This window comes from Cavia porcellus, unplaced genomic scaffold (assembly GCF_034190915.1).
Source record: "Cavia porcellus strain 051 isolate PalLab524CR breed Dunkin Hartley unplaced genomic scaffold, mCavPor4.1 scaffold_32, whole genome shotgun sequence".
NCBI lineage: Eukaryota > Metazoa > Chordata > Mammalia > Rodentia > Caviidae > Cavia > Cavia porcellus.
This window is the reverse complement of record NW_026947515.1, coordinates 39,771,072-39,797,862: the sequence shown is the minus strand read 5'-3', so window position 1 is coordinate 39,797,862 and position 26,791 is coordinate 39,771,072. Positions and strand designations below refer to the sequence as shown.

The 26,791-nt window shown below is 43.8% G+C and overlaps 2 protein-coding genes across 10 annotated transcripts in view; one reads left to right on the top strand and one right to left on the bottom strand.

The window, feature by feature from the left end:
* Positions 1–222: 222 nt before the first annotated feature.
* LOC134474345 (syntaxin-8-like) lies at positions 223–25,005 on the bottom strand. Of its 7 annotated transcripts, XM_063242000.1 has the most exons (5): positions 24,773–25,005; positions 24,241–24,409; positions 18,976–19,075; positions 12,622–12,743; positions 223–9,643 (listed from the first exon to the last, which is right to left on the bottom strand). In XM_063242000.1, exon 5 carries the CDS (start codon positions 4,674–4,676, stop codon positions 3,108–3,110), a length of 1,569 nt encoding a protein of 522 aa, XP_063098070.1. In that variant the 5' UTR covers positions 4,677–9,643; positions 12,622–12,743; positions 18,976–19,075; positions 24,241–24,409; positions 24,773–25,005; the 3' UTR covers positions 223–3,107. The 7 variants fall into 7 exon arrangements, with proteins under 7 accessions (XP_063098070.1, XP_063098071.1, XP_063098073.1 ...); XM_063242001.1 differs by lacking the exon at positions 12,622–12,743 and having other exon boundaries at positions 24,254–24,409; XM_063242003.1 differs by lacking the exon at positions 24,773–25,005 and having other exon boundaries at positions 24,254–24,270.
* The window catches only part of LOC100724915 (cilia- and flagella-associated protein 52), a 42,819-nt gene continuing 40,998 nt past the window's right edge, over positions 24,971–26,791 (top strand). The window contains exons 1-2 of one of the 3 annotated variants that reach the window (XM_013148701.3): positions 24,971–25,115; positions 26,549–26,748. In XM_013148701.3, the coding sequence (XP_013004155.1) occupies positions 25,043–25,115; positions 26,549–26,748 (273 nt within the window). In that variant the 5' untranslated portion in view covers positions 24,971–25,042. The remainder of the gene's footprint in view (positions 25,116–26,548; positions 26,749–26,791) is intronic. The other 2 variants (XM_003466213.5, XM_063241998.1) reach the window with 2 other exon arrangements.

Below are 26,791 nucleotides of genomic sequence, written 5' to 3'. Positions count from 1 at the left end.
GCAGTGCATCTCTCTTTAAATGAGCACCTCTCATCCATGTACCCTGCTCACAGGGCACTGGAAACACAGCTGTCAGTGACTTTATCCCATGAATTTTGCATGTGTGTTACAACCCCTTGTATTCCATTAAATCAAGTGTCAATTAAAAGTTTAGGGGACAGGTGTGGCCAAAAATTGATGATAGGTAAGAACCATGATAGTTCACATAAAAGCAACAACAGATTGCAGGCACCAAAATGCAGAAAATGTTTATTTGACGACAATAGATTGTGTGTCCATTACAACACACAAGGCATTGAAAGTTTAAGATTGCTGTTATATACAACCATGTGCAGCTGTTACTGCACCCATACACGTGGTTCGTGACAGGGCAGACCGATGCGGCAGACCTTCAGTGAGTGAGGATTGAGGCAGAGAGCAGTCGTAAGTCACCATGAGTCCTGGGGTGGAGGTGGCAGATTTCACTTGAGGTTTACTGTAGATTGAGACTAGTGAAAATGCAAATCCCCATGGCAGTTTTATAATACGGCTGCAAAATCTAACATGGCAGTTTTATAGTATGGTTGTGATGTATATTACATGTTTGATTTAAAGACTTTGAACATAAGAAAAGAGGTAAACACATACAGATTGTGTTATGATGATCAAGGCTGCGTGCTGCAGGACAAAATCAAAATAAAACAAATTGATAAAGTAGCTGTAGCTTCACCAAGAAAGGTACTTAAAATTTAAATCATGCTGCATGTGCATAAAAATAATCTGTCCGAACACTTATGCAAAGTAAATTGTGACCCAGAATATCAAAAATCCAACTAGTCAAGCTGTAACTACCTTATTCTCCTGGTAAATATTTGGTGAAAACTTTTATATAATAAGAACTGGCCCAACCTTGAAAGGTTGCAAGAAATAAAATACAGTTAAAAATAAATTCGTAATGCAAATCTGCATAAAACATGCATAGTCAATCTTACTACGTAAACATTTTAAAAACCACATATCACGCTGAATAAAGGTTTAAAATGCTGATCATTTGTGTATAATGGGTACAAAACTGACAAGGTTTTGCTGGGGACAGCAAGTAAGATTTCTATCAAAGTCATCCATGTAAAATTTGTTCAGAAGCATGCAGAAGGTACTAAATTGCTGCTTATCCAATAAATCTACTTTCTAAAATTTAAGTGGATGACAAAAGAGTAACATGAAGAAAGTGTTTCTCAAAATAAGGCCCTAAAGCCCAAAGGAATTCTGATGTGGGCTCAGTAGGAAACATTTGAAAGAAATGCCCTGTGTGAGTATTCTACCTTCTGAATGCCCAACGGCAAAGAGCGGCTCTTAAAACAAGATCAGAAACAAATCTCTGACATGTCAGAGTTCTCTGTGAGTTTACGTTGTGTCTACTGATTTTTGTTTTTAAACAAGTTCCAGGCACTAATAGAAACACACAGTCCCTGCAAATGAAAGCTCGAATCCGTATAAACATTTTCTTTTGATGTTTTCATTACTTTCCAATTTAGTTGTTTGAAGGGAAGATAACAGCTGACTCCAAACTGGGAAAAGTTACATCCTTCTATCATCATGTGGATGCCTCATTTCATTAGAAAGGTAACTTTCCCAAAACTTGGAGTCACATGTTATCTTTCCTTTAAATAACTACATTTGAAAGTAAAGAAAACATCAAAGGAAAATGTTTATGCGGATTCACATGTTCATTTGCAAGGTGTATGTGTTTCTGTTAATGCATGGAACTTGCTTAAAAACAAAAATCAGTAGACACAATGTAAACTTACAGAGAACTCTGACATGTCAGAAATATGTTTCTCATCTTGCTTTGAAGAGCCGCTCTTTACTGTTGGGCATTTAGAAAGTAGAATACTCACACAGGGCATTTCTTTGAAATGTTTCCTCCTGAGCCCCCATTAGAATTCCTTTGGGCTTTTGCGCCTTGTTTTGAGAAACCTTTTCTTCATGTAACTCTTTCGATGTCCACTTAAATATTAGAAAGTAGATTTGTGGTGTAATAATTTAAGATGTTGAAATGTGTTCCACTATGTATTTCACGTGTTGTCTGACTCAATAAAATAGCTTGACTAGGACATACAGCTATAATGTATGTGGTATTTGCAGATTCATAATTCTTACTGTTTTTTGAATGTCCCTGAAGACTACAAAATCAGGGGCCCAAATATATAGTAATGTAGTTTCGAGAGAAACAAAGTAGTCCAGCATGAACAATAGTCCACTTGGGGTCACAAAACTTGAATGCTCTCCAACGAGAAAGGCGTGATCCGGCGTCTTGTTCAATCCGTTCTTCTCTGCCCAAGGAGGAGCAAGGTTTTCAGCACTGTTTTTAACCAAGTTTGTGGCATAGATGTGATCTGTTTTATACAGCCTGGGCGGTTTCCTCTCCCTAATTGTCGAGCAAAATGAAAGTCAGGAAGCCCGAAAGAGTACAAAGCCCTGCCATTGTCCTTGCTGTTATTTGCCTCACCCTCTTCATGCATTTCGTGCATACCCTCATGGCTTTCAGGATTTGATGAGACTACTATCTGAGTGGGACTACAGCCATGGAAAATTGTTTTGTTTGCATCATGCGTTCATCATGCAAAGAATGCACCTGCATTGAACAAGTGTGTGGCACTTCTGCACCACGAGTTTGTAGTTCATAGATTTGTATAGCTTGCAACCAAACGGCCCCGTCAGGTCTGAGCAGACGGCACAATTAGCGTGCTCTCTGAATCACTGAGATGAAAACGAGTGGCCGTTAGCACCATGAACCTTTCTCTGGCGGAGACCAGCGCTGGGGTAGGTAGATTTATCCTCTGGAGAAGGTATGTTAGGATGTTCTGACACGTAGGATACCCGAGGAGTGTGTGGTGCACAAGGCACTTGACATATTGGCAGCCAGGGCACTTTAGGAGGTTTTCGGATCCAAAGCAGCCAACGAAGGTAGCAAGGTAGTTTGGGAGTTTCAGTTACAGAAAGGACTATGGTATGTTCTGCTACACCAGAAATCTTGCTGGGTTCTTCTATGCAAGACGCCTTAGAATATTCGCTCATGCAAGGCCACTTATGAGGGCCTGATACATAAGGTGGCTTATGATATTCTGTTATGTCAGGTACCTTAGTACGTTCCGGTATGCCAGGCCCTTTAGGTGTTTCTGGTGTACACAGTCCTTGAGGAAGTTCTTTAAGGTAAGGTAGTTCAGAAGCTCCTGTTGCAAGATGGACTGCAGTATGTTGTGGTACACACGGCACCTCAGGAGCTTCTGGTACCCAAGGCACACTGCGAGGTTCTGATATATAAGGTGCCTCACGAGTTTCTTGTATGCCAGGCACCTGAGGTTGTTCATAAATGCATGGCACCTTGAGCGTTTCTGGTACATAAGGCAGCTTGGCATGCTGTGGTGTGCCAGGTGCTTTAGACTTTCTGTTCCCACAAGTGTTTTAGTATGTTCTGTTGCACAAGTCACCTTGGGAGGCTCTGGTGTGCCAGGCACCTTAGGATGGTCTGTTATACAAAGCACCTTGGGAGGTTCTGGCCCCCAGGTGACTTTAGCATGTTCAGATGTACAAAGCACTTTCGGATCGCCTGGTGTAGAAGGCACTTTAGACGGTTCGGGAACGTCAGGCACTTTAGGTGATTCTGGTACACTAGTGTCCTGTGGAACTTCTGATATGAAAATTACTTTGGTAAGTTCCATTACAGAAAGTACCTTGGTAGTTCCTGACACCCCAGGTAGTGTAGGGGGCTCCGTCACAGAAATCGCTGTAGTGTGCGTTGTTACACAGGTCACATTACTAGGCCGTGCTCCCCTCGGCACTTTAGCATATTCTGGTGGGCAAGCGACCCTTGGTGTACCTGCTGCACAAGGCAAATTTGAACGTTCCGCTATACAAGACACCTCAGGATGTTTTGGAATGCCTGGTATGTTAGCATGTTCTGGATCCTCAGGCAGCCTAGGAGGCCCTGGTACATGAGGCCCTTTAGATGATTCTGGTCCACAAAGCACCCGAGGAAGTGGTGCTCTGGAAGGTACCTTAAGAGATTCCCTTACGGGTAGCTCTTCAGTATGGTTTGGTACCCAGGGCTCCTTAGGAGGTTCTTGTATGCAGTGCCCTACAGGAGATTCTGGGAAATAAGGCCCCTGAGAGGGTTGTGGCATGGAAGGCACCTTGGGATGTTCTGTTCTGCATGGTCCTTGAGGACATTCTGTTACATGAATAAGGTCAGTATGTTGTGGTACAGTATGCCACAGTATGCCTTGTGGTACCCAAGGCACACTACAAGGCTCTGATACATAAGGCGCTTTCGGAGTTTCGGGTATGTAAGGCACCTTGGATGGTTCTGGTACGTAAGGCAGCCTAGGGTGTTCTGTTATACCAAGCCCCTTGGCAGGTTGTGGCCCACAGGGCACTGTGGCATATTCAGATGTGCAGAGCACTTTAGGATGGTCTGTTATATCAGGTGCTCTAGGAGCTTCTGGAATAAACGGCACTTTAAGGTATTCGGGTGTGCACGGGACCTCAGGGTGTTCTGGGAGGCAAAGCCCCTGAGCATCTTGCGGTAAGCAAGGCACTTCCACATGTTCTGATATGCCAGGCAACTTCGGATATTTCGCTGCACAGGTTGATGTATCAAGTACCAGCTCAGAATCTGTATTAATCTCAGAAACCATATATCCATGTTCTAAACCCTGCAGAGTTAATGTAGGGCGAGGGTCTCTTTTTCATCCACACATTCTGTGGTGAGAAGATATTTATTCCCAAATGAGCGGGTCTCTGGAATTGCATTGCTCTTAGAAGAGAAAGACTGGATGGCATTTTATCCGTTCCTGTAATGTGGCCCTTTCCGGAGGAGGCTGGGCCATGGAGGTACTTGTGAAGAAAGGGCCAGAGAAGGATCGGCCAGGCAGGAGAATTGGCACGAAGGGCTTGATGGGCGAGGGTGGCCTGTCTGCCTGTACTGACCAGAGAGGGTGTGGTTTGACCCCGCTCCTTGCCAAGTAATTGCCGGTATTGGTGTGGCCCAGCTGGGCATATTGTAGGCTACTTAGTGTCTCTCGGGGGCTGGACACTGTGACTTTGGTCTGGAGCCCTGGACACGTATGTCTGTCTAACCTCAGTGCTGCCGGCTCTGAGGACACCTGCCCAGAGCTGCTGGGGATCTCGGGGCCTGGTGGCCTTGCCCACAGATCTTTTGAGTTTGAGTTTCATTGGTACCTGACCTCAGCGGGTATTTGGGTAGGTACCTTGATGTTGGTAGGTCCCAGGTGGATGGTCTTGGTTGGACTGTGACTGGGCTGGCTGTGACGGTTGGCTGTTGTTCGCATGGTGGGCTGTTGCATCTGGATGGTGCGAAGCATCTGCTTAGTCTTTCGGATATAGTTTTTCTGCCTGGGGTCCTGGGGTTGCGCCCTCGGCATGTAGAGAAGCAGCTCAGGACGTTCATCACCGAGTGCCTCCAGGCAAATGAGCTGGGGAGGCAGGCGGTGCTGGATTGTGATGTTTGCTCCGAGGGTTCCAAGTTCTGTTTGGGCATGTGGCCAGGAAGTGAGGTCCAATCACTTGGGGTCTAGTAACTGATAAGAAAGCTATAGCCCAACTTTGTCTTCATACCTAGTAAAACAGTGGCTAGTTATGGTATTATTTCTATGTGAGTATCTGTGAATCTATTTATCTATCATCTGCCTAGTAGTTTTTGTATTTTGCATGTTTGGTGTTGTGATCTTGCATCTGCACAATGAAATACTGGTATATTCTCAGGCTGTTTCTTTTAGATCAACACTAAGGGTCTCCCTAAGTCACAAAAGGGGTCAGGGTGGACTGTGTCTTGTGAGCTCCTTGCCTCAGTTGCCCCGAGTGCTGGAGTTACAGCCATCCACCGTCTGCCTCCTTCAGCATGCTCTGTGGAAACAGCACATCTGGGAAGACGCTGGCCCTCTCAGCCATTGCTGACTTCCTCACTTTGAAAGCAACGTGTGTGTGTTGATGCTTCTCACGGTGCTGGGAGGTCTTTTCCACCTCGAGGAGGCCTTTTTTCTGAACTATAGTGCTGGGGATTTGAACCTAGAGAGCCATGAAAATTTGGGATGCTTTTCTTTCATATCACCATTTCTATTTTATTAGGTAGTAGAGACTTTCTAGAAATTTGCACAATAGTTTTCCCTCAGAAATAAAAACGTTTGTTTCCACATGTAACATCTGGGGGTGGCGGTAGTGACTCCGTAATAGGTTGTAGCTTTGAGGTGCACACACGTGATTAATGATTCAATTTTAGCTAATGAATTCAGTACCAAAGTGTAGTGCTGAGTACAGTCACATACTGTATTTCCCCCAAATATTAGGTAACTGGAATGACCAAGCTGGAACCCCCCTGAGCTCATCATCACCGTAGTGATGACCAGGGTCATGCCGAAGATTGTATATCGGTCTTCTCCTGCTCCGTGGCTACTCTATAACAGCATGTAAACAAGGACAGGTTGTTGGGGTGGTCATTTACTTTCTGATTATTCTTACTGTCTGGAAAACATAAGAGTGGGCAGGACAGCACGTGGTGACGACATGGCAGACAGTCTTTGTAATCCCGCCAGTGGTGATCATGAGCATGTACATAGAGCATTTCAAACTTTCCTTTTGGCCCCTTGGAATCACTTCCTGTCCTCCTATCCCGATCAGCCCAGGACTATCTGTCCCAAGTGGGTAGTCTGCATTTTTTAGAAGTGAGGAAGCTATAGCCATTCAGGATGTAGTGTTTTTGTTTTTGAAAGAGCTTATTTACTCAGTATGAACTGCACTGAGGGGAGAGAACAGGCCCACAGCAACCCTCCACTGTCCCAAGGTGAGTGGACCTCGCAGGAGGAACAGCGCCCCCCCACAGGAGAGTCGCTCAGCATGATGGGTGGTGAACCCCCCAAAAGGTCACACAAGGGCAGTGAGCTTGCGAGCTTTAATGGTAATGACACATCTGGATTGAAAGCACAGACCCATAGACTGTGAGATTTAATAACAGTGTTAGTAAATGTTTAATAACCAACATATATGTGCATGTATGTATATGTATTACATGTACACACATGTGACTTACACATTGTGCTGTTGTCAAAGGCATGGAACACAAAACTTATGAAGAATAACATAGTGCTTTTTCTAAAGAATTCTCAGAAGGCTTTTTACATTTTTGAATCATAGTTGGCCTGTGTTCGCAATCGACAAACTGATGTAGTTCCAACAGCAGCGCCGGATGACACTTTCCTCTAGGTTAAACAGTAACAGAAAAGTGCAAACAACTGAAAACTGTGGGAGTGTGTTACTGGCTCCTCCATGATACGGGTGACCTCTTTGCTGACTGTAATAACGATGGATTTGGGTAGGAGAAGAACATCTCTTCTGTGTGCAGCTCACAACATGACAGGTGTCGAAATGGTGTACGTTTACATTGAGCTCCTTTTAAGCCTTATTTTTCATTTTCTTTAGATTGTATTCAATCAGTGAAACTGCACATCAAGGGCTGGTGTGCAGCATGTGATTTTTATGGTCTAAAACTTCTACCAGGCCTGGGATTAAGCTCAGCAGTACAGCACTTGCCTGACATGTGTGAGCCCAGGGTCCATCCCCAGCCCCACAAGCAAACACACACACCCTCTTACCATGGTCTTTCTTTTTTTTTTTTGTCTTTTTTTTTTTTTCTCATTTTTATCGGTACCAGGGATCGAACTCACGACTGCCTGCTTCCAAGGCAGGTGCTTATGCCGCTGAGCTAAATCTCCAGCCCCCGCCATGATCTTTCTACACTAGCAGTGTGGAGTGACCAAATAAGAAATGGGAAGCGATGACCAGTAGCGCAATTTACAGCATTTATGCCTTAGGGGAATAAAACAGGTAAGAATAGTCTTGAGAACACAGATAATAATAACAATATGAGCCGGCTTTAGTAGCGCACACATGAATTCCCAACACTCTGAGAGGCTGCAACAGCAGAATGTTAAGTTCAAGGCTAGCCTGCGTAACTTAGTCACATGCTTCCTTAAAATAAAAATGCCAGGAATGTAGCTCAGTATGAGGATGGTACTGGGGGAAGAGATCGGATAAAAGCCTCTGCATGTCTCTGGTCACCTGCCATGTGAGTGACCCCAGCCTTTCAGTCTGCATAAGCATCCCTACCACTGTCCTAATCTGACTTTGACCACATAATCTCTGCACGTGATAAAGTGAATGGTTTTACTGCACTTAGTTATGAGTATTTTGTCACCAGCAATGGAGTGGGCCTCATAGAAACAAGGGCTACCTTGCAGCAGGTCGTGGGGCGTCCCACAAAGAGGGAGTTCCTCAAAGATCATAGCTGGTGGATGCTTTTTAAGACGCTGCCCCCATTTACAATGTTTACAACCCTTTCATTTATTCAACCGTTAGAAAGTGTAGCCTCCAGCGAGTGCTGGTGTGTGACTGGCACTGTTCAGTGCTGGATAAAATCTTTGTCCTTGAGTGTTTGTCCTTTAGTGGAGAAGGCAGACAATATGCAGACAGATCAACCTTGTTAGACCAGGCCTGAGGAGAAGAAGCAAACAGACCAGGAAGAGGAAAGCAGTGTCCGAGGTGAGGCTGGACCTTCAGAAACCATGGCCAGGGAAGGCCTCCTGGAGAAGGGGACTTTAATGAAGTCCTGTTTTGGAAAGGCCCGGGCTGGCCCCACCTGGCCCCACCTGGCTGTCCCCTCTGGGCCTGCACACTGTCACTGCTCACGCCCAGTCACCTAGGGAGGCCTCAGGGCCACCTTAGGGTCCAGGAGTTTGGGCATCTGCAAACACCGCGCAGCTGCAGCCTGTTCAGTGGGAACCACCTCACTAAAGGGCGATGCGGCAGCGAGATACAGAACCAGAAGGAGGCCCTCACCTCTCCCCCTAGTGACGCTTTTCTAGTCCTGGAAGGAAATGCTACAACACGGAAAATACGCCACTGGGACCAAGGTGTGGAGCAGTGTTACTCATAGTATTTAAAAAACTGAAATTTTACCTACTCAACCCTTAGAAACAGAATTATAATAGTGACTAACTTTTAGCAATATTACGTGACAAGCACTGGGCCAAGCACCTTATTGGACTCTCTCACTTCTCACTCACAAAAGCCAGAGTCAGACGACTTTATCCCTATTTGTTTGTTTAAACAAAAAAAGCTTGTTCAAAGTTATACATGATTAATCACTTCTAATGTCATGTTAGCTTTTATAGAATTAAATATAATGCAAGGAGTATGTCATGATGGTCTCTTGAAGCCTTTTTAAATTTTAATTTGTACAATTTACAAAAACTTAAAATATTTGATCATATTTAAATTTGCATAAAATGAATTCCCCATCATATATAGGAACAGAGTATTTATTTTTAGAAACTATATAAAATTTTATTTGTGCTTATAATGAGAATGATTATTAAATTCTCACCAGAGTTCCCTAATATCGATATCTAAGGCATTTAACTGGTGTGAAGTGCACTTAGCAAATTCAAGAAATGAGGTTTGTGTCCCACTTGCTGTGTGATTTGTGTCTCACCCTAAGGACTTGTTAGTCCGTGTGCCTTTGAAGGATCAGGCGTTAAGACTTACCACTGTGAAAGCACGTGCCATCTGAAAACGTAGGAATTCACTTTGCCTGCAATATGAGGAGAACATGAATAAAAAATTATAGCAGAATAAGGAAAATTCCGGAATATAATAACCTGAATCAGTAAAACAGTGGATTACTAATTAGGTTTGAAGCTTAATACATTCACATGGTCTATTGCATTTAAAAATGAAAGATGTCCTAATCACTGTTAGTAAAGCATACTTGTTTCAGACCATTTCATTTGTTAGACTAGTTCATAAGCTAGTAGTTTGGATCATCTGTTTCTTTTCTCAGCATGTTGATATAGTGGCGCTGGGATGACGTGTGGTCATTGGACAATTTCCATGTAGGCTGAGGACTGTTAGTACACACAAACTCACCCACTTAGCTGCTCTGTCCCTCTTTATAATAAACGGAGGTCACTTACGTGCCTCATAAATTACATTACCTAGAACTTTGTTCTATAAAGTCTTGTGATTAGAATTCTTATGCAGATCTTCTGATTAAACATTTCTTGTGTCCTGTTAACTTTTACAGAATTAAAAATAATGCAAGAAGGTATATCATAATAGTCTCTTCAAGTTTTTTCAGGGTTTTCAGTTCATTTTTTAGGTTTTCAAACAGCATTTTTGATACTATAAGTTGAAAAGCCAGCTTACTCAGTTAGGAAAAAGTGTCAACTGTGGTTTTGGAAAATAACTTTGAACACTTCCTGTGTATTACATAGGTGTATTAGTAGAGTATGTGTGATTCTGTATATGTGTATGTATATGCTAAGTAAAGCAATATTTTGTTTGTCTCCTGAGAGGTATTCAAGCCGTATAAACCGATCTTAAAGGGAAGTAAGATCTCACTGCCTTTCTGCTCTTTGTCTGATTCCTCAATTTCACAAAGTATGTTCCCATTTCTAATAGAAATCACCACCTTATTCTGAAATGCGTCGCACTTTCAGTGTTTGTTGTTTTTCTGTCATGGTCTCATCTTTTCTTAACACATGAATGTTGTAAAGGCAAGCTCGAAATTTTGTGCTCTAAGAAGATCCACTGAATCTCTCATAAAAATTTTTATTTCGCTTTGGAAATATAACATTTAGCAATTTTATGAATAGGGACTACTATGGATATGTTTTATGATTCTCAATTATTTTCAACAATTAGGATCATTTTTATTGCCACGTTGTTTCTCATTTCTAGAACATTAAAGATAAGTGTAAATTTTAGGTAAATTGTTTAAATGATCCCTTCTAAGCATTCTTTCCACCTTATTATTTTACTTTTTTTTTTTTTTTTACTTTTAGCTTGTTTAAGTCATTTTTAGTAGGGTAATTTCACTTATATTCCAGTCTCCATAGTAACCATAGTAGTTTCAGTTCTGTCTTATTTTTGTTATAATCTTTTTTGGTTGTTTAATTATCCTATCTCCTTTTAAAACATATCTTCAAGTGTTTTTATAATGTGCACTTTAATGATTATCTGTTCATTAGAGTTTTTTAAACATGAGCAACTTATAAGGAAGTTGAATTTCTTAATAAAAATTAAGAAAATTATTTGGGGCTGGGGATTTAGGTAAGTTGCATAAGCACCTGCCTATCAACTGCAGGGTCATGAGTCCAATCTTTGGAAAAGAAAGAAAGAGAGAGAGAAAAAAAAGAAAGAGAGAGAGAGACATCTAAGCGTCCACTCCCACAGAGCAATGCATGCCCTCTGGTCCTTGTGAAAGACCTTGGCTGCACCTAGTTCTGGATTTGGCTTAAGGTACCTTGCGCGCCCATCCCCCTCTGCTTCTCTGATGTATGCTGGTGAGATTGTCAGCCTCCCCCTCGCCCTGACCTCATGGCCTGGGGCGCCATCTGCATCCACCAAGCAGCCTGCCTGTCTGCTCCACCTCTCACTATTGGATTTATAATCCTAATGAGCATGCATTTCTTTTTCCAACTTCCAAGAAGAGAGATGTCCACACGCTGCCCATCCACTGCTGGGTTCTGGCAGAGCAGCAGGTCCTCCCCTCCTCACGCTGTGGCTGCAGGTGCCTCCATGATGCTACTGCCCTTTCTGCAGGGGAAAGCCAGTTTTGCCAGACAAGCCCTAACTCTCTTCAAAACCTCATCGACACTAGTCATGCAACACAGTTTTCATTAACAAAGAAAATGAAAATAGTCCCCAAGCAGAGCTCGTTTGAGATACTGGGTCCATGTAAGTTTATTTCTCATTATTTCTCAACTAAGCCTTCTCTTCTCTTCCTTATCTACCCAACGTCTGGACAAACCTATAGGAGGATTTAGAGGATTTCAAGCATTGAATACTGACTTGAAAAATCATCATTCTTTGGTGTGAATGACAAAAATATAATTCACACAGGCTGATGTAAACCTGGGACTTTTTCAGCCTGCAAGAGTTGAAAGGCAACTCCAGCTTCAGGCAAAGTCAGATCCAGAACACCCAGCAGCCAGGTGAACAGCTTTCTGTATCTTTTACGTCTTCTATATCGAGCTAAGAAAGGCTTTCTAAAACAGTTTCTCTTAACAGGCCCATGACCACACTGTATCAGCTCAACACAGTCAGCAAAAACAGTTTCTCCTGTAGTCCACTTAGGGTTACCAGACTTAGCTAATATCTGGGACATAGTTATACTCTAAAGTTACTCATTCTTGAGTCGAAAGGCTAAGCATCCTATAATTTGACACGGGGGCAAGCTAGGGACATTTGAAAATTCCTGGAAGAGGAGGAGGCAGGCATGCATCACCAGTGGCAAATGCACCCTTTCTAAGTCACTGGGACACAATACTTGGCACCCCAAACTTAAAGGAGGAAAGCCTTCTGTTGGCTCATATTTTCAATCCACAGTCCACCAGCTCCAAGGCAGAACAGCACAGCAGAGGGGCACAGAGCAGGAAACACTGCTGATGTCACAGTGGTAGGACATAGAAAGCTAGAGGCTGAGTTGGGAGGTGCACCCACCCTCGTGGGTTATGCCCCAGTGAAGGCCCTTTTCCAAGGAGATCCCACCTCCTAACAGCAACTCACCTATATTGCCCGCATGATTCGGCCACCATCCGAAGGCACCACCTATAACCTCGTGGGTCCTTTGGAGAATGCTCTCCTTCTAAATCAGAACAGGCTTCCCCTTAATAATCAAGATGTTGACCCTAGAAATAAAGGGGATGACCCCTACTCAGACAAAACACACCTTCATCTCTTTCTTTCTAAGTTCTATAATCATTCCATGCATTCATCTGCTAGGACCATCAGAACAGTGTTAGCACTCAAATCACAACATTTTATTATCTCACAATCGGGCAGGCCAGCGTGGAGGGTCCCGGTGACTGCACGGCAGGTTTCCACGGAGGAGTCTTCCAGGTAGTTACTTGGTCTTTTGTGAGCACCTGTGTCTCAGTCCCCTCTTCAGCCAGGGACATCAGTCCATTGGAACAGGACCTACCTTCATGATCTCTATTTGATGTCTTAGTCAGTTCTTTAAGGGCTCTCACCTTTGAATACAGTTACTGCTTGGGGAACTAAGGCTTAGAGCTTCAGTGTGTGGATTTGGAGAGTGGGGACAGGACACCTAGTTCACCCTGTAAAGCTCCCCTCTATTCTTTTTCCGTAAGGGTGAGCACTGAGGGAGGTGAGGCTTGTCCCCATCCCAGGGCTGGGCAGCCACGGGACTCAGTATGAAGACTTGTGCCAACCCCAATGGAAAGTGGTCCCTGGAGTCCTGCCTCCACCCCTTGTCCCCAAACATCCCTTCCTAGACAGGACACAGCAAACCAGCCTGGGCCCCGCTCCTAGCACAGCCCAGACACCCAGCCCATGACAACATTTCTGAAATTGTTTCTGGAAAGGAATGAAACCAAGAAAGGGAACAAAAATCCCCCTAAATGGTTTAAAGAGACTTAGCTAAAGGAGGACCAGCTCACAAGCTCCTGTGATTTGAAGTGACAAAGGCTCTTTGGAAGGCAAAAATGATGAGGCTATGGATGTGCAAATGAGCCTACAAGAACCAATCAGAAGGGTGAACTACAAAACAGAAAAAGACCTAGACAACGGCGTGGAGAGCAGGGAATATGTCAGTTTCTCTCCTTCATATGAAATTCATGAGCAAGGCGTACAGGAAATTTTGTTGGTTTTGGTGGTGGGAGAGAATTGTAAATATGTATAATATGTAAATACTTTTTGTAATAAAGGCCCATGAACATAAATGAGTCTGTTTGCAGCAAAGCTGTGAGCTGGATGGGATGTGAATATAACCCTCATCACTGTGCAAATTAGCATAACACTTACAAGGCTTTCCTAAGCTTGGGAAGGCAATGCATAAATTCCCGTGAGAAAACGTATCTGTGACCCCCACAGGGGTTGAGTCTAGGTGGGCTGCACCCCAGACAGTGCTGAGCCACATCCCCAGATCTGATATTTCCTTTGGAAATAAGGTCTACATTGCCCAGGCTGGCCTTTACCATTGCAGTCTTCCTGCCTCAGCTTCCCATGGAGAGTAACTGAAAGTACAGGCCCAACATGTTTCTTTCCCTTTTCCTTGCACACCCCGATGAACACGGGCCCCTCCACGGAGCTCACACTGGGGGTTAACTCAGGGGCTTGCTACATCTCCAGCTGCCCAGGCTGGGCTTCAGTGTGTGATACTCTTGCCTCAGCCTCTCAGAGGGCTGAATTTACAGGCCTGCACCACCAAGACTTACTTCCTTCCTTCTTTCCTTCCATCCCATACATTTCCCGAAAGACCTGAACTATGCCCTGTCTTTCAATACAAATGTGTAACTTTACACAGCATCAACGAGCAGGTGACTTTATGGCTTTGGAGTACTATTGACCAGGTACAGATGAGCTATAAATGAAAATATAGGCGATATTATGTGAATGTCTAGTGCAGAGTGTGAGATACCCACCCTAGGGGTGGAGCCAGCATAGGATGTAAGGGCAGGAAGGGGTATCTCTATTTGGCCAATTTGCACCTTGTTGTTTGTGGAGGCCATGAATGGCTGCCCCGCCATGCCATTTTGCTTTGGAGCCAACTGTGTATAGACTAAAGCTTCCAACCTGTAAGAAATAAACCTTCCTTCCTAACTTTGGGTGTCATGTATTTGTTGCAAGGAGTAAAAGTAACTAAGACATCTTTTCTGCCCAGTTGATTGTGGGCCGCGTACATACACAGGTTCTAATCCCTCAAAGTGGTATCACCTTATATTACAAAATGGACCTTGCAGATGTGGTTAAGGATCTTGAGGTGCAGAGATTACCAGATGTTAACTTTTGAAGTCATCAACTACTTAAAGTTTTTATTCACAAAATGGGAATGGAAGCGTATAAAGTCCAAGCTCAGGTATTCTGAGCAAAACCTGTCCAAAGCTCATTTACACACAAATGAACAGAAAAATCTTAACAGAACTCTATTTTTTATTATATCTTAAGTTATTCAGCTAACATGAATATATTTTCTTTATAAACCAACATTCTTTTAGGTAAAGACAACTGAAATCCCTTACCAGCACTATATACTCCCACTGCAGACTCCTCCCTTGTTTTTTCTAACTCTCAGGAATGAATGTATCATTCGAAAGTGCAAATTTCAACTATTTTGTCAACAAACTGTGGAACATAAACATATTTGGTTATCAAGGATGCAAAACAATGAGGTTGAGGATATTTATTTTGTGATTTCCTTGTTGTGTGACTGGAACGAGCCCAGAGCAAAGTCTTCCTCCTTCTATACACAAGGGAAAGCAATCTCAGAGGAGTTCCTTCTTATAGTTCATAATTCTGTCTGGAACTCTGCCTCTTCCTTTCAACATTCAACTCCTTGTCAGAGTAGACATGAACTGTGCCAAAAGGCTGGCTGTCTGGAGCAGTTTCAATGACTCCTTCTAGGTCGATGTGGTGCACACCAGAAGGATCTTCAGAGTAGCCATCGTCATGTATGTGTCCAGCAAAGAAACACCACACACTTGTGAGACCATAATTCTCTGTAATTCCCTCCTGTCTTAAAATAAGATCGCGTTCCTCCCACTCTAGAAAGGGGGGGACTGTGGCGTGGATACATCTGATGTGTTGACACCGCTCTCAGCAGTAAATCCTTCAGAAGGGCGATCTTCTCCTTCAGGTTCTGCAGCAAAGTCCGGATGGCCACGGTGAGCTGTGAAGGAAAACACAGCCTGAGGCTTCCAGTCCAGGGATGCGCAGTCTGCTAAATCTACCGGGTAAATCCGGCTGCAGTCATGGACAGGCTGGAAAAGATGCTTAGTGTCCCAGGGACAAATGCAGGAGTGAGATGGTGACCTGGTCCAGCATGCCGCTACGTCTTGGGCGCTCCCAAAAGCCTGCCTAAGGGCAACCTGGTCTGTATCTCACAGTGGACTCTGACTGGAAACCGCCAATCTATCCTCCTGCTCAGCTGAATTCTGTCCCTGAGCGCTACCCATGGACCCCATTTATCTATCCGGAGGCCATGCAGGAAAGTATCACCGAAAATCTCCACTCAACTGCAAAAAACCCCACAACTCCCTCAACCATGATTCAAACAACACAGCGCTTTCTGAACCAGGCACTCAAGCGGTGTATTTACAACCATTTGAACGGTTTATAGCAGTGTTCTTTTTATACGAAAGGAATATGAACACGCAGGACTCTTTTTCCAAGACTCCGAGTTTTCTCCAACTATTCTAAAAGGCCAGAGGACACTTCTATTTGTGAATCAAATGTGCCATATTAGACAATAGAGAAGCACAGGGGAGTGGCTTTCTGGAATTTGGAAATGTGAAAAGTAAAATTGCCCACTTACGTGAAAACATATTAGACCACAGATGGATGTGTCACAAAGCCAGAACACTGCAGGTTTCACTCGCTTCTTGTTAAAAGAAGACGCAATATAACCTGGGTAGAAGCCTGCCCCTCCTTACCTACCGGCGTGAGGCTGCCTATGGTGGACACATGTCAAAAATCACTCTAAGGTGTCCACAGCCAAGGGAAAAGGCATCTAACTGTATTCTGGTTCCTCTGGAAACCAAGAAGGAACTGCCTAATGTTCATAGGGATACACCAAGGAAAGCAGATCTCTTCTCACTGAGAAAGCACAGAGCAAAACAAAAAAGTACAAGATGGTTTCAGCACTGGGCACCTGAAGCCCTCTAACCAAGAGGCTGTGGACAGCTGGGGCAGCATGGTGAGACTGTCTCAAATAAAAAACATAAATAAAATAAAACAGCAAAAAATATACACACACACATACATATACACACCATTCCATGCCTATAAAAACCATATAAAATTAAAGACCCAAAAGCATCCAAGAGATGAAACAGTACATGGTCACTGAGAAGTATGACTCAGTCAGGTGTGGTGGCATATGTCTATCATCCCAGTACTTGGGAGGCTGAGGCAGGACTGCTGTGAGTTCGAGGCCAGTCTGGGCTACCAAGTGAGTTCAGGGCCAGCGTGAACAGCATAGGGAAATCCTGGCTCAAAAAGACACCCCCCCCCTCCAAGAGTACAATTTAATTCTCAATCTGTCAGCGTGGAAGATAGCCATCATAATTTCTTAAAAGAAGAATTTAGTTCTGATATGTCTCCCAAGCAGGAAATGGTGGCCCATGCCTGTAATCCCAGTATTTGGGAGGCTGAAGCAGGAGGACTGCGTGAGTTTGAGGCCAAGTCAAAAAGCAACAACAACAAAAAGGAACCCAAGCAGAGAAAAAATAATACAAAAACTAAACACACAAAAATGTCAAGGATTTTTTTTTAAGCAGTGAAATTTCTTAATACATTACAAGAAAACAACTATTTTTATGAACAAGAAAAGTGTTAGTATCATAATGAAACAGAAGCTTGCAGAGCACAGGAAAAGATGGAAAGCCTAATTAGAAATTCAAATTAATCTGGTCATTAAAAAAAAAAGGAGCCAGGGGTGGTGATACACGCCTGTAATCCCAGCACTTTGGAGACAGACGCAGGAGGATCACTGCAAGTTCAAGGCCAGCCTTGACTATACAGTGAGCTCAAGATACATACCAATTTCTTTTATGGATTATAAATGTAAAAAAAAGTTAAATATGAGTAAAGCAAATTCAAAATTACATTAAAAAGACAATCTGGCATTGCCAGGGAGAATTTATACTAGTCATTTAAGAATAGGCTGATGCCAGGAAACCTAAAAATAAAAGCTTATGGTACTAATGATTAAAAACAGAATAAACATGATGAATCCAGTACTGGAGAAATTAAAATCAAAATAAAAAGAAAGAAAGATCACTAACAATAAAATCATGACTAGTAGACTGTCATTTAATGTGGTCTGCAAGTTCTAGCCAATACAACAGGAAATTAAAAGATATATACATATATATATATATATATATATATATATGAAAGCCTCTCTTGCAGGTTAATGGATTTGTACTTGGGAAAGTACAACTGAAAGATTACTTGAAAGAACAAAAGAATTCAGCACACTGATCAAGCATGAAAAAATTAAATACATTCCTAAATTTTACATTTTCTTAACTATTACTTTCTAACGTCACAAGGAATCCTACAAAATCTAAAATCTCTGCATCCTCGCGCCTGGCACATGTAACTACAGTAGACACTGCTGGAGGAATGAACGCATGAATGAGTAAGAGGAAATATTCAGTATTATAAACACGGTAAGTTTTGCCCACTTTTTATTTGAGAGGCACTGAGAATGGTGGCACAGAACAAGATTTTTTTTTTTTTTTTGTCTTTTTCCTTTTTATCGGTACCAGGGATTGAACTCATGACTGCCTGCTTACAAGGCAGGCACTTATGTCGCTGAGCTAAATCCCCAGCCCAAGATTTTCTTTAATGGCACTTCACAAAACTACTCTGAATGTTAGGACATATGAAGAAAAAAAATGACATCATAATAAAGGGACCCCTAAATAATCAGATATCACGTCATTATTAAAAAGCAACAGGAATGTGACACCGTCAGCTGCCACCTGTGTCGTCAGTGCGACAGAGCAGAAGGCCTGGGCACCCTGCAGCTGTGTCACAGTTTAATGGGTGAGATATGTACACTGCGCATCTCAGCAAATGGGAAACCTGGCAAACGGGGAAAAATAAAACTGAGACATTACAACACACCACAATAAGCTCTTCACATTTACACACGCACACGCACACCCAAACACACACACAGCCTTAGATATAGGAAGGTTTGCAGACCTCCAGGCTGAAAATAATTTAAGTACCAAACCGGTCATGGTAATAATGCATGTTTTTAATTCCAGTGCTTGGGAGGCTCACTCAGAGTTCAAAGCCAGCCTGAACTACACAGCAGGATCCTGCCTCAAAACACCAAAAGAGAAAAAAGAAAAAATCACCTAAGCACTAATTTTCTTCTGGTATTACCTTGGGTGTCTTTTCGCCTCTTCTTTCATACTGATTTCGTTGTTGAATTTTCTCAGCAATGTCTTGGGCAATTTGACAGGTGGAATCGTACGTGGAGAACCTAAATCAAAGTCGTAAAAGAGAAAGATGTGTAAGGTTCTCTAAAAAAGAAATTCTTATGAGCAGACACAATGCCACATGCCTATAGTCCCAGCACTAGGGAGGCTGAGACAGCAGGATCATCATGAGTTTGAGGCCAGCTTAGGCTACACTGAGTGTTTTAAGGGCAGCCTGTATAAAGACCAAAAAAAAAATTAAAAAAAAAAACAAAGAAATTACGCTGAGTTTTTAATTCTAACCACAGATTCAAACAGGAAAGAAGGGTAATAAACAGACAGGCATAGCAGTACATACTGAAAGGTACTTATTACGGCCGGGCACCCTTCCAAGTGTTTTATTTGTAACCACTCACTCAGTGCACTCAAGAACACACAGAGTGGGCGCCGCTACCACCCACATCTACACACTAGGAAATGCGCCCCAGAGAGGCAGCCTGGCTCACCCAGCCGGGACCCAGCAGAACAAGGCAGCCTGGCCAAAGTCCGGGGCTCTAACCACCTTGGTACTGGGCCGTGATAAAGCATTTTCGTAGTAACAAACATTCCTGGAAGGCCTGCGCTGTACAGACCCCTGTCTGGGTGCTGTAAATGAACGTAGCCGTGAACAAAGCGTGCAGTCCCCACATAAAAACGCTGTATGTCGGGTGCTGATGCCCGCTAAAAGGAACCTGCAGCAGGACAGAGAGTAACCAGGAGCTGCCAGGAAGACTGGTGACCCTCAGGCGAGGCGAGGAGTGGGTCATGCAGACTCCACGGTGCAAGAGCGGCAGGCACTGTGCATCCCGGTGGCAAAGGTTACACATCTGCCTGACACCGGAGTCTGCTAGAATTCTCTCCAAACACTTAACCGACCTCCCACTGGCTGTGTCAGCGCTGGAGCTGTTGAGGGGCTCACAGTGAACCCCAGCGGCCCTGGTCTTTCCCTCTGTTACAGCACCTTCGCTTGCTTCCAGGAAAATACTTAACCATGCACAAGTGTTTCAGTTCTCCACCAGCCGGTCTGTTTCTAAAGGTGAGGACCCGCTGAGCTTACGTGATGAGCATATTTGAAATATCAAAAATCGCTGTTTGCCTTAACGTCCCAGTTTTTGCTTGAGAAAAGAAAACAATCCGTGTCCAACTCCCATGTAACACTTGTGCATAGAGGGAACTCGGTAAATGATGTTTTGCTTTGCTTTGTTTTGTTTTGGAGATAGGGTTTGGCTATGTTGCCCAAGCCAGGCTCAAGATCTTGGGCTCCAGGCATCTCCCACCTCAGCCTCCCAGGAGCTGAGACTTACGTGCACCAGTGTGCCTGGGTGCGAAGTGTTTTGTTTTGTTTTGTTTTGCTTTGTTTTGTTTTAAATGAAGGAAAACTCCACAGCCGCATCCCTTAGTAATCTTACTAACCCTAATAAAATACATTACACACACACATAACATCATTCATACATATTCAAGCATATATGTGGATGAAAACAGAGCAGGGAAGACCACACATAATTACGAAAACAGAAGGCGAGTTGGGTCCTGGTCCCAGCCTCAGCATATTTTGCTTCTTTTCCTCCACGCTGTCATCTATAAAACAGCAGCTTAGTTTTGGCTCTGTGGTCCCAGATCAAACAGGGAACAATCCACAACAAAACCTTGCCACAGGTAAGTCTGAGTATTTCTGGAGCTGGGAGATGGAGAAATTACTGTCGGCTACGGCACTCAGCTAGGCTGGCCCCGAGGTGACATCTTGAGTTGACCGAGGTTAATGCAGGCCTGTGAGCTGCAGATGCTGAGGAGCAAAACACGCTCTGCGTGGTGCGAGGCGTGCAGAACAATCACATGGGAAAGCACGACAACACGCCAGGCATGTTCGGCGGTGGCTGCCGTGGCAGGAGACTGAAGCAGGAAACAGCGGAGATGCTGCAAGCTAGTTTCCGCAGAGCCTGGAAACCAGCATAACACTGCTGGGCTTAAAGGAGAATGTGAGAGCCCAGGGGACTCTTTAGCACGTTAAAAGGAGCCTTGAAAAGCTTACGTGAAACACAGAAGGTCACACAGCTAGCACAAACTGCCAACCATCCTGCCTGCCTTCCCCCAGTGCCTGTTCTTACTCCCATCTTAACAGCAGGGTTCTCAAATTTGGCTGCACCTTTAAATCACAGAGGAATTTTTTTAAAAGAAAGCCTGGCTGTCATCCCACCCCCAAGCACTCTGATTAAATCAGGTTTGACCCAGGTGTGTGGAGTTTGGAACGCTCACCACGTGTTTCCAATCTACAGCAAAGCTTGAGGAACGCCGGCCCAGTAATAACGGACAGAGTCCTCAGGATGTCAGCCACAGAGGCGCATAAATTATTAAGAAAATTAATCTGATTTTTTTTGAGATAGGGTCTCGCTTTGGTAGTGCAGGCTGGCCTTGAACTCACAGTGATCCTCCAGCTCAGCCTCCAGCGCACTCGGTGTGCAGCACCCAGCCCAGCTCAATTGACATGAACAGAAATGAGAGAAAATTAGAAGGTAGCAACAGGAGGCTAGCAGAGTTCTCAGATTATTAAATTCTGCACCCAATTACCAGTACTTACTACTTGCAAAATACTAGGTTATAAAGGGCTGGATGATGGTGGAAATGGACACCAGAAAGGGGTTATCAACAATTTGTAAAAGAAAGAACCAATGGGAATTAGTGAATACTCTGATCTAAGGAGTGAGACAAGTGAACAGTTATGTGTTCAGGAGGAAGTCACTGAAAATATAGTGATGCCCCCAGACATGCAGAGGGACTGGCAGGAGCAAAAGAAATTTCCAGACTGGGAGTGAGGCTTCTGCTTTGACCAGAAAAGCAGTGGAAGGACAGGTACATTAGTATGTGTACAATTTAAAGCACAGCTAAAGAAAAAAATGATGTGAACAGCAGCGATGAAAAGAAAATGGCAGAACAGTGATAATCACAAAAACTGAGTGATACAAACGAGTCCATTATACAATTCTACCGCAGTATTTGCAATAACAGCTTAAAAAATAAACCACCCACCCCTCCCCCTCCCCTGCAAAAAACGGCCAATCCTTAGCAAGTCCAACCAGGATACTGAGGTCTAACCCCTTTTTTCCAGGAATGAAGCCAGGCACTGTGGTGCACACCTCTAATCTAGGCTGAGGTAGAGGATCACTAGGAGTTCTAGGCCAGTCTGAACTAGAGACCCTCTCTCAAAAAACAAAAATTAAAATAAGTTGCTTCAGTAGTAAGACTAATTAACTTTAGCAAACAACCAATTCCTACAGAGGCATCACCAATTTCTATTAAATAGTAAGCTTAAGACTTGCTTTGATAAGGCATTAAAAAAGTAACTGCTATATTCTCTAAGTATTAGAACACAGCTCACAAGGAAGGCACTGATTTGCTATGATTTTCAATAACACAGAGACAAAACTGGAATACCTTTTCCTAGGGTTTTTTGTTTGAGATACAGTCTTGCTAGGGAGGCCAGATTGGCCTCGAACCCCAGCGACCCTCCTGCTTCAGCCTCTGGAGGGCTGTGATGACAGGCACACACCATCACGCTCAGCTCCTGGGTTTCCCCAAGTCCCTTTCCCTGTTCCTTTCTACCTTCCTCACCAGCAGCCCGCTGTGTAAGGCAGCGGACTAGAGCACAGCAAAGGTCTACTTCACTGTCAACTATCAAATGTTTGTCACTCGAACCACTGAGAGTAACAGGAGGGCTACAGTTTTTTGGATTTTGTTTTGTTTTGTTTTTTTCCCCAAGAGGCACGAGAGTCACTGACCCCTTCTACCAATTTAAATGGGCACCTGGGAGAGAGGGTCCTCCTTACTGCTAAGCTTCATTTCTTTCTTTATGTGTGAACTGTGAGAGTGTGCTTCCAGAAAAGCAGAGAGCAACTTGGCCAAGAGGTCTCAAGGGCCTTAAAAATGTTCATAGTTAACCCAATCTGCTCCTGCGACACAAGTCCAAGGAAACAGACGGGGATAAAAGGACGGTCTTTGGAATAGCAAGTCTCAAAATCACAAAGACGAAACCTCCAGTTATGTTCCGATGACACAGTGATATGCACCATAAAAATTGTTTCCAGAAAATATTTAATGACACGGAAAAATGCTTCCAGTTTTCTAAAACACATATATTATATAGAATACTAAATTTTCTGTAAAAATCAGTCATGGCTTTCCCCAAGTAACAAAATTAACAATGTGATTTATTTTCTTTCTGCAAACATTCTGTACTTTCCCAATTTTCTACCAGTGGTGTACACTATTGTTTTTAAAAAGCAATATTAAATTAAGCAACTGGCCCAGATAATCTAGCTGTCAAGTAATTTTGACCTGGTCTCTATTCTCCTAAAATCCAAATTATCTGTAACTTAAACAATTAAAAACTATGTTACAAACACCAATATAAGGCATATACTCTCAACAAGAATTTCATAGAGCTATAACATGTTATAAATTATTTAAAAAGTCAAGCCTGTTACGGACAGCAATTTGTTCCTTGGGATTTGAGTTTGTACCTTTAATCATTCAGTCTTGGGATTCAATTGCTGAAATTATAACCCTTATCCACTGGGGTCATTCTGGACTGTTGTTTTTCTCCCTACGTTGTTGCTGAGGAATAGTTTTAACAACATTGATGACACTTTCGGGGAAGAGTAAAATGTCTTATTCCAAGTGCTTAAATCCCCTCCCGGATTCCGACAAGATTTTTGCAGGGCCCACAAGATCTGCATCTAATCAATAGCTGATCTAATCTAAGCAATAGTTGTTTGCTAAAGCTGATCAAGGATACTGAACCTCGGTTTCTCCAATGAAGAGGTCTTAGCAGACAGACTGGCAGTCCTCAAACGATATTTCTACCTCACTTTACAGAAGTCCAGAGAAGTCTGCACCAGGGAGCCCCACAACCGGGATGGGCAGGAAACGCCTGCAGCGAAAAGCAACCCAAAACGGCTGTAGGAATACTCAGAGTTTGGGGTCCTGCCCTCAGTTCCTCAGGAGTCCACCTGGTCCCCTTCCTGGGTCATCTGAACAGGGACCAAGTGTGGTGGGCTGTGGCTTGGCAGGGGTCCCCGGGATCCTCATGATCCCTTCCCTCATCCTGAAAGGCCCTCAGCCTTAAAATTACACAGCTGCCGGCTCCGGGGAGCCCGGCCTGCCCGCACGTTTCCCCGCGCACCGCCGCCCTCACCGCTGGGGCTCACCAGGGGTCCGGTGCCATACTGCAGTCTCCGCCCGCCGCTCCAACACTTCCTGCTCCAGCAGCTGACTACGGTGGCCCGCGTGGTTCACTCCTGAGAGGTTCGGCCGCTGCGCGACTGGAGTTTGCAAAGTAAATGCTTTACTTTGGAGTCCCCGAGCTGTAGCCAAAACAACAACAAAAAGCATTTAGGGGTTCCTACTAGGAGATGCCAATTACTAGGTGAAATTACAATAAAATTGTTGAACGGAGTCGAAGGAGTTTTCCCAAGAAGGTGGGAGTGCTTCCAGAGACTTTCAAGACCGCTTTCTCGCAGTTCCATAAAATTTTTATCCTGCTTCCAAAACAAAATAAAATTGATTGTGGCGATAATAAGTTAAATTACAATACGTAAGTTATGCTTTGCCAAACCTTTTACAAAATCTTTTAATTTTTTTTTGCCCTGCTTCAAGCAAAAGGCTCACTCATCAGAGACAATTCACTATTTTTCAAATGTCAAGTAGATGTTTACTTATATAATTACCAAAAAGTCATAGACCACTCGAAGAAGGGAGGAATTTGTTCTGTGCACTTAGTACCCACCCTACCATATGTCCCTTAAATTTGCAGAAAATAGATAAAGGACGCCCTAGCTCTATTTGCAAGAGAGCAAGTCAACGCCAGCCTCCCAAATGGTTAGGCAACGTAGACCAGGTGCGCATGCGCACGTCCGTTACCATAACGACCAGGAAACGCTGTAACCACTAGGACGAGCTAGTACTGAAAGATTTTGTGAGTTGAGCATCTCTCCGAGATGGGTGAGGAAATTTCGCCCCAGGCCGAAGACGTGGCAGAGCTGGAACTTGAGGCTGTGATTGGCTTCAATGGTGAGGTCTCAAGCGTCTGCGGCTGGGTGGCTTAGGAACCCTGAGGACGTGTAGCGCCAACAGGGACAGTGAGAACCCGGGGGCATCTCAAAGGCAGTGTGGGCTAGTGACAAGGGTCCTGCCAGGGCCAAGCACCGGACACCAATATCCTCTGCTGCCCTAGGGTCTTAGAGAGTCACGCCCTTACCCCCAGCGCCAGGGAGCTCAGTCAGCATCAGTAGCTCGGACAGAACTACACCCAGGGCCGACGGATGAGAAGAGCACGCTAGGGCCGCCCTCCCAGTCTCCGGGCTGCACACCGACCCCAAAACCTCGGGCTCTGCCGGATGCTGTGTGTGTCACCCCGGAGACCAACTCACAAAGCTGCTAAACTTCTGGCTGTCGTGCGCTGAGAAAGGGATATAAGGATCTGAAAGGTTTCCGGCAAGAAATAGAAAAGAAAGGGACGCCAGAGGGAGCTGGAGCGACGATTCTGATGGGGGAGAGGGTGGCGCCCTGGAGCACTTTTGTGCCTGCCTGCATGTTGCTCAGAACATTAGGCCGAAAAATGTTGTGTTCTTTGGTTTGCCTGGATTTGGTTTGGTTTGGTCTGATTTGGTTTGGTCTGGCTTGGCTTAGTTTGGTTAAGGGATTAAAAAAAAAAAAGCTACGTATTTAAAAAAAAGAAAGTGTTTAATGTAATTAAGTAGATACAGAATGTTTAATAATGTAATTAAGTAGATACAGAATAATCATTGACAAAAACTTAAGCACATTCTAGGACTTAGCTCTTCAATCTTCATTTTTACTTTAATACTCTGACAGCAAACACTTCATAATTTGAGGTGTTGGCCATTTATTGATTTTATTTTATTTTGGTTTGGTTTTTTTTGATACTGGGAATCAAACTCAGGACCTTGGGCTTACCAAGGAGGCTTTTATGCCACTAAGCTATATCCCCAGCCCAAGACCATTTTTAGAGACGTTGCAAGATCCTTGGTGAAGGTATTGAATGGTTTCCAGTTGCAAGATCTCAACTCCAGCCCAGACCAGATCAGAATTTGAACAGAATCCCTTAGGGATTTCAGGCACATTAAAGTTTAAGAAGTTAAGAAATACTACACTAACCCGCTTGTCTTTGGGATGAAATTACTTATTCTACCCTACTTGTTTTAAGAGAACGTAGGCTTTTTTCAAAAATGTTTTCCTCTTTGTAGTCTAGTTAAATATTACCAGTCACTTCTGTCCTAACTCTGATTTTTATGTGTTTTTGTTGTTATGTGTTTGTGAGACAGGTTCTCCATGTGCATAGTCCTGGCTGGCCTAGGACTGACTATGTAGCCCAGGTTGATCTCAAACTTGAGATCCTCCAGCCTCAGCCTCTGAAGTGCTGCTATTACAGCCTGTGCCATTGTGGCTGCCCCGACTGTAATGATTTTTAATCTCTCTTTTAGGACATGTTCCCAATGGTCTCAAATGCCATCCTGACCAGGAACATCTGCTTTATCCCCTGGGCTGTACCGTACTCATTCAGGCAATAAATACTCCAGAGCAGAATTTCCTGCACGGTCACAGTAATAACGTCTCCTGTTTGACCATCTCCAAGAGTGGAGATTACATTGCCTCGGGTCAGGTCACCTTCATGGGGTTCAAGGTGGGTAGAGGGAAGACAGTTCATGGTGAGTTTGTTTAGAAGT